General features: G+C 57.1%; 1 protein-coding gene across 1 annotated transcript; it reads right to left on the bottom strand.

Moving 5' to 3' along the window:
* Nucleotides 1–972: 972 nt before the first annotated feature.
* FAM131A (family with sequence similarity 131 member A) lies at nucleotides 973–7,367 on the bottom strand (the record flags this gene model as incomplete). Its single annotated transcript, XM_084231071.1, has 6 exons — nucleotides 973–1,448; nucleotides 3,532–3,645; nucleotides 3,822–4,004; nucleotides 4,248–4,341; nucleotides 6,486–6,628; nucleotides 7,280–7,367. The coding sequence occupies 6 exons, from the start codon at nucleotides 7,365–7,367 to the stop codon at nucleotides 973–975; spliced, it is 1,098 nt and encodes a 365-aa protein (XP_084087197.1).
* Nucleotides 7,368–9,710: the final 2,343 nt, after the last annotated feature.

A 9,710-nucleotide genomic window follows, 5' to 3' on the forward strand; every position in this document is an offset into this window, starting at 1 on the left:
AAGAAAGGCACTACCACTCCTTCTGCCCCAAGGAGAGAGACTCCCCCATGACTGTCACTCATTGGCACAATTCCTGCTCCAACTCAGGCATCGACAGACAATGCCCGTGTGGCCCCCTTGTGGCCCTCTCTGGAACAACATCAAGCCCCAGCTTTAGCAACCAGAGCCGTCCCTTCTTCCACCTCCGCCATAATTAGCACTCCGGGTGAAGTGGGTCTGTGAGCCCGCAGGACCCTGCCAATACCTCCTACAGGGGGCTCACTCCAGACTCCACCAGCAGGGCCAGGAAAAGGGTGGAGGGCACATGCTTTCATCATTCCAGTGCCTCCCAGAGAAGATCCAACTGAAAGAACAGACCAAAACCCCTTTCTTTAGGAAAAAGAAGAAGATTTAGAGATGATGGAGAGGTGAAGCACAGCACAAGCCCAGCTGGGCAAGGGGCCCTTGGGGGACGGCTCAATCCGTAGGCTCCAGGAGGGTAAGAGCCACCCCCACTCTGGGGTGGAGGTGATGCTATCAAGCACAGCACATGGACTGGGAGGTGAGGAGAGAAGCAGAGGAGAGAGGCATGGGGAGACAGGAGTGGGAGGCCGAGCTCCCTCTCCCTCTACCCCACACAGCCCAGTCACAACCACCCCCTTAGGGGCTCACATCATCCGAGGAGGACATGTGTATGTGGTGTTTTTGATTCAAGAACATGAACATCACTGTCTGCCACAGCTGTGGCCATGCCCCAGGGGCCCCGGGCAACCCCCGGCAAACCCCAGGAGTGGGGGCAGGACATGCGCCCCCAGCCTGGCCCCTGCCTCCTCTCCAAACACTTTCATGCAAAACACAACGGAGGAGTGAGTGCTCCCAGGAGCCCTCGAGGCTTTGGAGCTCTGCTGGGAGCCTCCCACCTGCATTTGGGCACGGAGGCTCTGCCCCCAGCAGCAGCCAGGGGACGCATGCCGCCACCAGGCATAATTTGGGTCACTGTTCCTCCGGCTCTGCCTCATCCTCATCTAAGGACACCACCCCAGAAGAAGCTACGTCAGAGGCTTGCTGCTGCCGTTCCCAGCTGCCCACTGGTGGCAGGCAGAGCGGCTGGCAGTCCTTGCAGGGGGCTGTCTCCTCCTCGGCAGGGGAAAGGCAGGACTCCGTGAGGGGCGAGTTGTAGAGCGAGTCCTGGGTCTCCAATGGGCCCAGGCTACGGAAGGCACTTTCCCGGCTGGGGGGCAGTTTGGCAAGAAGCAGCTCTTCGCCCAGCAGCTGGGAGGCCAGCCGGGCCGGGGAGCCCAGCAAACCATCCTCCAGGCTGCACAGACTAGAGCACAGGGTCTCTGGGGACACGGTCTGCGAGCAGTCGCTCTCAGGCTCCACGGAGCCCTGGCGTACAGGCCGGGAGAATCGGTGGCCGGTGAAGAGGTCCTGGAGGTGGGTCCCCAGGGGCAGCTGCGCAGCCAAGTCTGTAGGGAGACAGAAAAGAAGACCATGCTGCTAGCACATTTCAGTTGGCCAACTTCTCCCTACATAGCGCTGGGGGTGGGGGTAGGAAGTGGCTAACTTTGGGCAAGTCACAGTCTCTCAATGTCTTAGCTGCCTTAAAGGTAAACCAGGGGCCTCCCTGGTGGTGCAAGGGGCTAAGTGTCAGCGCTATGAAGTTATCCGCAGCCTCTGCAGCACGAGTCCCATCCCAAGCCAGGGAGCTAACCCACATGGCGCAGCAGACCTCTCCTGTCTCACCCGCTACTCCCCTCAGCAGTGTATTTCAGTTTACCTGTTCTATTCCCCACTCTGCCTCTGGTAAATCTTCTCACCCCAGCACCTCTGGCCTATACCCCAGTTCTTCTATGCAAAAATAAATAAAATATTTGGAAAAAAAGTTTAAAAAAAAATCCCTGGTTTACCTTTTTTTTTTTTTTAAAGATGTATTTATCCATGCACACAAGAGCTGGGGTACAGGCCAGAGATCCGGCAAGGGAGAGGATTCACCAGAGACAGAGTGGGGAGTAGAACAGGCAGACTGACTGAAACACACTGGTGAGGAGAGTAGTGGGAGAGACAGGAGAGGTCTGCTTCGCCATGTGGGCTGCTCCCTGGCCGGCCGGGGATGGAACTCATGCTGCAGAGGCTGCAGATCGCTTCAAAGTGTGGTGCTTAACCCCTTGTGCCACCAGAGAGGCCCTACCTTTTTTTTTTTTTTTAAGACTTATTTATTTATGCATACAAGAACTGGGGTGCAGGCCAGAGGTATGGTGGTAAGAGGATTCACCAGAGACAGAGTGGGGAGCAGAGCAGGCAGATTGACTGAAATACACTGCTGAGGGGAAAAGCGGGCAAGACAGGAGAGGTCTGCAGTGCCATGTGGGTAGCTCCCTGGCTGGGGATCAAACTCTGGCCATCGTGGTAATAGTGCTGACTTAACCCGTAAGCCACCAAGGAGGCCCCTAAACCAGGGATTTTAATATAACTACTTTATGGGGTTGTTGAGTGTTGAGAAAACAACACTCTGGCACACAGTAAGGAAGCAGTAAATGAAGGGGTACTGCCCACAGTTGCATAGGTTTTTTGCTGCACAAGGGGAGGCTGTCCCAAGGCAGTGAGTGAGGGCTGACTAAGCAGCATGCCCTAGCACAGAGCTGGGCCTGCCAGAGAAAGGGGTGACTTTTTCCTAATTTGCATAAAGATTCCATATAGGCGAGTAGTGGCCTTAGATAAATGTTAGTTATTATCATTATACTAGGGGTCAAAGCAGGCCTGGAACTCAATCAAACGAAAACCGCTCGTGGTTCAGGGCTCTGTCTTGGCCTCTGGCATCCAATTCAGTCCCTTTTGGACCACAGCAGCAATCTCCAATCTGCTCTAATGCAAGGCCCACCTTAGAGAACTTGTTAATTAGCTGGAGAGGTGGGGGCCAGCAGAGGCGATCTTCAAAGGCTACGAGGTGGGTGGGTGGGGATGACAGCCTGTGAGGCTGGAGCCCAGGAGCTACAGAGAAAGTCAGCCACGTGGGGTAGGGAATGGAAGATGAAAGAAGGGCCGGGAACATCTGCAAGCACTGGCCCAGAGAGAGGCCCACCACCAGGTCTTGGCTGGAATGCAAGGATGCTGAGCTGGAGCCAGCTCAGCCCTGTGGGCGATCCAGGCCCAGCACGCCTTCCTGTTTGCCTGGGGCCACAGCCCTGTGAGGTGCTGTGCTGCTGCACTGCGGCTCTGTCCTGCCACAAACAGCCAGAAGGCTGCCTGGGGAGGGAAAGGCATGGCACAGAGAAACAGGCTGCAAGACCCAATTGCACAGAGAGAAAAGGCTCAGCATCTTGGGAAAGGAACTAATCTAGTTCCAATTTCCAACTGCTGATTCCCTACCCATGAATGGATAGCCTTCGGCCCTTGGAATGCCGAGGGATGCCAGAGTCTGCCTCTCTTCTTCCCTGTGCCAAAGACTGAGGACATTCTGGATCGCCCTTTCCAAAGGCTGAGCTCTGAATCATGAGGACTATGGGACAGTTCCACCCCAGCTGGCAGCACCAACATGGGATGTCCCCTCACCTGAGTCAGTTCCAACAAAGTCCTCATCATAGGATTCATCAGTGGAGTCCTCACCATCCACCGAAGACCATGCCCGGAGCTTGGCTTCTGCAATGGCAAATTGCTCGGCAACTCCTGTCAGGGACGACACAGTGGATTAGCAGAGAAGGTGAGCTAAGAGTAGGGCTCGTCCTGGAGACAAGAGAGGGGAGAGCAGGGGTGTACAGGGACTCCAATTCCCACCTCACAACTGAGAAGATGACAGAGAACAGCCCTGTGACAAATGTATGGCTGACCCCTCTGTCACCCACCTGCTGCAAAGCGAGCCTCTTGTTCGCCCTCGCTGAGGTCTGAATAGGAGGAAAAGGCTGATTCCAGGGCAGTAGGCGAGTCACTCGGCTTGCTCCAGCCTTTCCACTCAATCAGGTGAGCCACTCGGCCCTGGGCCATGGCGGTGGGCTTAGTCACGTGGTCCTTTACCACCTGGGAAATACCTGGAGGTAGGCAGAGCGAGGAAGCCTGATAAGGGTACAGCACAAGGAGCATGTGGGAGGAAAGTGGGAGGCTGATGGTAGTTAGGGTCCATATGTGCCTTTGGGTGGGAGAAGGAGGTAGCAGGGATTCATCTGAGCAAAAGAGAAATCCCAGCAAGAGCTCACAGGATACAGTCCCCATGGGTATGTGCAAAAGGAAAAGGACAGAGTGGCAGAGGCATGGGGGCCTGGGGGTGTGCATACCATGCAGGGAGGATCTGGCCAGAGCAGCAATCTCCTGGATAGTTAGGGCTCTCCGGGACTTGGGCAGCATCGCGACTGTGTCTCCAACATTCACCTTGGAGAATTAGTATCAGAGGGTCAGTGCCCCTCTGACAGCAGTGTCCTCCTACATGCTCACGCCCCACCCAAGGCATCAAGGGGGAGGCAGGAACTGGGAAGAAATGCCCAGGGAGTGCATGTGTCATGGTGGCTTCTGGGATATGTTAAGAGAGTGAGAAGCAGGACCGGCAAACTATGTCTTCCCCAGAAGCAATGGAGACTCGGGCAGGCCCACAGGAGGAGAACTGCAACTAACGCTCCACTCTCTCAGCTCCCAGAGAGCAAGGAGGCAGGGCAGGAAGTAAAGAACCAAGGAGTAGGGCCATTGAGAAGAGAGAAGAAGAAAGATGGGTACAGCGTCACGGACTTCCTCCTGACCCTCTCCTTCACCCGTCTCCCCTCAGTCTTCAGATCCACACTCCAGCTGTTCCAAAAGTCGATCAAGGCTATGAACTCAGCATGACCAAAACCAAACTCAGTGCCTTCTCCCCATATCCGACCCTACTTCCTGACTTCCTTTCTCTGCATCATCCACCGTTCTCCCACCCAACCTGACTCCAAAGCTCAGCATTACCTTCAACTCCTCCCTAAGCGTTGCTGTCCATATCTATCAAGACCGAATGATCCCATCTCCAAGCTGTCTCTAAGACCACACTCACCCTTTCTGCTTTCACTGCCCTTCTTCAAGCCCTCAATGCCACTGGCCAAGCACCAGCACAAGTGGCAGTGACCAAAGCACCTCCGATTCCATGAACCTTTCTCAGTCTAGGATGCTGTCAATGTTCCCTCTCCACTTCCCATGACCGGCTGGCTCTTTCTCACCCTTAGGGTCTTGGCTGAATTATGACTCCCTCAGTGGAATCTTCCTGGCCACCCTACTGGTTTCCCCTCTGCAGCCTGTAGCCAACCACTGGCTTCCATCAATGTACCCCGTGTGGGTAATTATGGCCTACTTCGAATCCACATTTTTGGTCTTTAGCTCAGTCTCTGAACTGAACACTGCACTCCGGTGTTTAACAAAGTACAGGGGCAGAGTAATCGCTCAAACAGACATAGGCTGAATGAATGGGGTAAGGTACAAATGTAAACAAATAATTTTCCTGGAGTGCAACTGGTCATAACATGTCCTATTGAAACTATTTTCTGGGCTTCTCCATTCTCCGATGAAGCGCAAGCTTCACAGTTGGGCACTGAAGGAATCCATCCTGCCTCCTTCCTAATCTCTATGAAGCTCCCACAGACATCCCGTGGCCAGTAAAACCCTACTTCTCCACCTTCCGTGTAGGCAAGCAACCCTCCTGCCTCCAGGCAAAGGAACCTTCCAGCTCCCCTTAGGCTAAGAAAGCCGCCCTTGCCTGACAAATTGTTCCCTGCCATTTAAAGCCTGACTCAAGTGCCACCCCCTAATAATGTTTTTTCTCCAGATTTTTGTTTTCCATATCCCTTTCCCCGCCCCAGCACGGCCATTGCATTTCCCCTGAGGGATCTCAGGCTGGCAAGGCCTGAATCTATTTCACTTGGGGTCCTGTCTCCCCCCTCACTTGGCTGAGTGTTCCTTGGCAAGCCCCTGCAAATGTTTCCCTCAGCGAAAGAATGAAATATGAGGCACACACCCCCTCCCCAGGGTGGCCTAGCTCTCCTCCATCACACGTCTACCCCTCACGCGAGAGGCTCCACCTGCCGTTTAACCCACCCTTTGTCCCTCCCTTTCAGTACCTGGCTCACAGGACCCCCAGGGTGGCGCCGGGAGCTTCCGGCCAGGCCTGGGGGGAGGAGCACCTGCTGGGTGTTTCCTAGCTCGCTGGCTCTCCCCCCTCTCACTCCCCCCGGCCGCCGCCATCCACGCTGGCGCTCCGCGCAGCTGCGGCCCAGGCCCAGAGAAAAGGTGTATGTCTCCCTGGCAACCCATCACCATGCAACAGGGTCTCCCGGGATACAGACCGGGATGCGCTGACGTCAGTGCCAAAGGCGCGAGCAAGCCCGCCCGCTGGCACCGCGCCGAGCAGAGCAGACCGGCGCGGGGGCGGCCTTGCGGCCCTGCTGGCCGGATAGCGCCTCCGCTGAGCCAGAAGCAGGCTGGCAAGGCGGGGGCGGGGAATACAGATCCCCTTCCAGTGGATGCCGTCCCCGTTCCCTCTACCAATACCGGGGGCCCAGCACCTCGGGCAAGTCCTGGCTGTCCACGGAGGAAGGTCGGGAGGACCGGCTCCAGCCTCGGAGGGTCCGAGTAGATCCCAAAGAAGACAGAGAGAGGCCCCGGGGAAGCTCGATCCACTCCACAGCCCACGCAGGGTCCGAGGTCACTGAGGGGTGGGGAAAGGCTGTTCAGCTGGGCTCCCACTTATGCCAAAATCCCCATTTTCTTCCATTATTGCCTATCATTTCTCCTCACCGCCCTCCACCCCCCAACTCCGGAATATCAGCAAACACCTGGTGCTCCCCACAACTCTGAAAGCCCCCATCCCACAGCCCTGACCTTCAGGACCCTGGGGTGGTTTGGGGGCAGTCCACTGGCCACCTTCCACCTCTGAATATATTCTGCCATCAAAACCCTAGGGTAAAACCTAAACTTTGATAAATTCTGGCTTCTCTGGTTTCTCAGCCTAACCATGCCTCTTGAAAAGTCCATGGCATAGTCACCCACCATCACTGTCCTCCCCAGCGCCACCACCACGGACCCTCTGTAGGCTTTGCTGCCTTGCTACTCTTTGTTCTTTCCTCACGCCGTTTCAGCTGGTACGCAGCTCTATACTCTTTCTTTTCTGACAAACCCATGATTTTTTCTGACCTTCGCCCCAGCCCCCTAAGGCACTTGTCCAGCCCCTATCTGGCTGTTCCTGTTTCAGCCTGATTCCCAATAGCTAAGCCAGAGTAATTTTCCTCTTGCCACCTGAGCACCCTATTCCTCAGCTTCCCATCACCTCCCAGATCACATCTACGGTCCCTGGTCTCACCTCTGCGACTTGTCTGACAAGTCCATCGTCCTCCAGGCCCTTCACGCTGCCACAGAAACATTTTGCCCAGCACAGAAATCATAGGCATCCTTGGCTGTGTTGATGCGGAGAACCAAAAGCCCAGAACAGCTCCAGGCTCAGCTCCCAGTTCTATTCCTATTTTGGCTCCGGATGCTGAGCCAGTCCCCTCCCCACTTGGAACCTGTGCCTAGTCACATAAGGAGAACATTCTTGCCTCATGGCTTTGAGGAGGTGGGAGTGCCAGAGGCCCAGCCGAGCTCTCTGGAGCTCAGGAAGCCAAGGCCCATCCCCTAGATAGTGCCAACAGGCAATGTACATCACAACTGACCTTTAACTGGAGCAGCCGTCTCTGTCCCTGAGCCTCAGCCAGCTGGTGGTCCCCAGAAATGCTACCAACCAGAAGGAAGACACAAGGTTACAGGCCATCCCTGGCCTCTAGTTAGTACCTAATCAGGGCTCATGAGGCCAGTCCTGAGATCAGCCAATCTCCCCCCTGACTATAGGAGGGGAATGACTTCCTGAACGCCAAGCCTTAGCAGGGCCAGAGGGCTCAGAGGAGCCTACTGCTTCTCAGCTTCAAAAGCCATGAGGTTAATTTAGAACTACAAATCCCAGAATTCCTCATGGGAACCAAAGGAAAGTACAAATCTCAGCTAGCGTCTTTAGCTCCAAAGAACCTCACACACAAACCACACTAAGGCCTGTGTGACTGACCACCTGCCCTGAAAGCCCAGGAACTATTCCAAACCCAGCCATTAATGTCACAAGTCCCTGCCTGGCCTTAGGCTTGGAAAAATTCATGACAATGAAGTAAAGTCAAGTCAGCCAGCCAACCCTCAGATGCACAGGACCAAGGCCAGGTCCCAGCATGCACCACCATCCATGGGAACCAAGGCCCCAGCAGGGGTCCGCCCTTGTGGGGAGCATGCCCTGATGGCCTCCTTCTGGGCTCCTTTCTCCCTTACACTGGTAGGGTCACTTTTGTTTTTGCTGTGATTTCAGGGAGAGAGCTGAAACAGTTGTAAGAGGTGAGAGGTAATCAGGTGCTCACAGGTGCTCCAGATGGGGGGCTGTTCCCTTCGTCAACCAGCTGAGTCTAAAGGGGGTTGTTTTAGGCAAAAAATTCCGTGGTGGGGTGCATGGCCAGTCTTCGCAGGGGTTATCTCCTTTAAGGGGCTGGGACACAGCTAGGAGAGGTAGGTTCCCAGCACGGGGCCCACTCCCAGGACAGGGGGAGAGGAGGGGAGGCTGACGGGCTTGAGTATGGGCCTCCCTAAGCTGGGCGCCTCCTGCAACCCTCAGCGGTGGGAATCCAGGCGGAAAGACCGCGAGTGCACCCTGCAAACCCCACAATCAGGCAGGCCCTGGAAGCGAACCTGAGTCGGTTTCGCCCCCTCCCCGCTCACGCCTCTCCCTCCTCCAGCCTGGCCCGCCTCCCCGACACAGGCTCCTCCCTCTCCCGACACCGGCCCCTTCCTCAAGGCCCCGAGCCGCCCGCGGTCCGCACACCGGGCCACCGCAGCCCGCCTCCCCAGCCCGCGCCCGGCCTCCGCCGCTTACCCTGACCCGCCGGGCTCCGAGAGCCGATACAGCCCATGGCCGGGCACGTCAGCCCGCGCTCGGGGCCCGGGCCATCGTCTCGCAGAGGGTAGGGCCGCGGCCGCCACCCGGGAGGGGAGAACCCGCGAGAGGGGAGGGGGTGGGAGCCGCGCGTCCGCCGCCGCTCCCCGGAGAGGGAACCGGGCCGGTGACGTCAACGCGAGGGCGTGGCCACCGGCGTCACCACCCGCCGCGGGCGGGGCGAAGCCGACGTCAAGGCACATCGGGACAACCTGGGGCCGAAGCCGGAGCGGGGCCCGTCACCTCCCTGGCGCTACCGCCCAGCGACGCCGAAGGCCGGGGCTAGACCGCTGGGACCCCGCCGGGCCCGGGGTGCCGGTCAGCTGCTCAGGGGCGGGCCCCTGCCGGTGAGCAGCGCCTCGCTGGACGGACGACACCTCCTCCGGCCACGGCAGTCGGGCGGTAGGGCCAGGTCGGGAAGCCTTCTAGTAAGTATTCCACAGCCACTTGCCTCCCTTCTCCCCTAACCAACAGGGCGCCCCGCTCCGCCCGCTTCCTCCAGGAAGGCTAACTCTGCAGCACGCACAATCATGGACAGGGGAAGAGGCCAGAGGGGTGCCAGGTTATAGGGTGCCACAGGGCCTGCTCTGAAGACTGCCCGCCTATCTGTACCCCTTCTCCACAGGAACAAGCCATAAAGCATAGAGGCGATGTGCTTAATTGAATTCATGTTTAATAATTACAGGCACCGTGCCCCCCCCTTCCCCCTGCCCAGGCAGCAGCAGGGGTGGTGCAGGGGCTGGGGCATATGCCCCCAGCAGCGAGGACGGCAGTCCCATGAGTGATTTTC

Source organism: Talpa europaea (genome assembly GCF_964194135.1).
Source record: "Talpa europaea genome assembly, chromosome: 4".
Taxonomy (NCBI): Eukaryota; Metazoa; Chordata; class Mammalia; order Eulipotyphla; family Talpidae; genus Talpa; species Talpa europaea.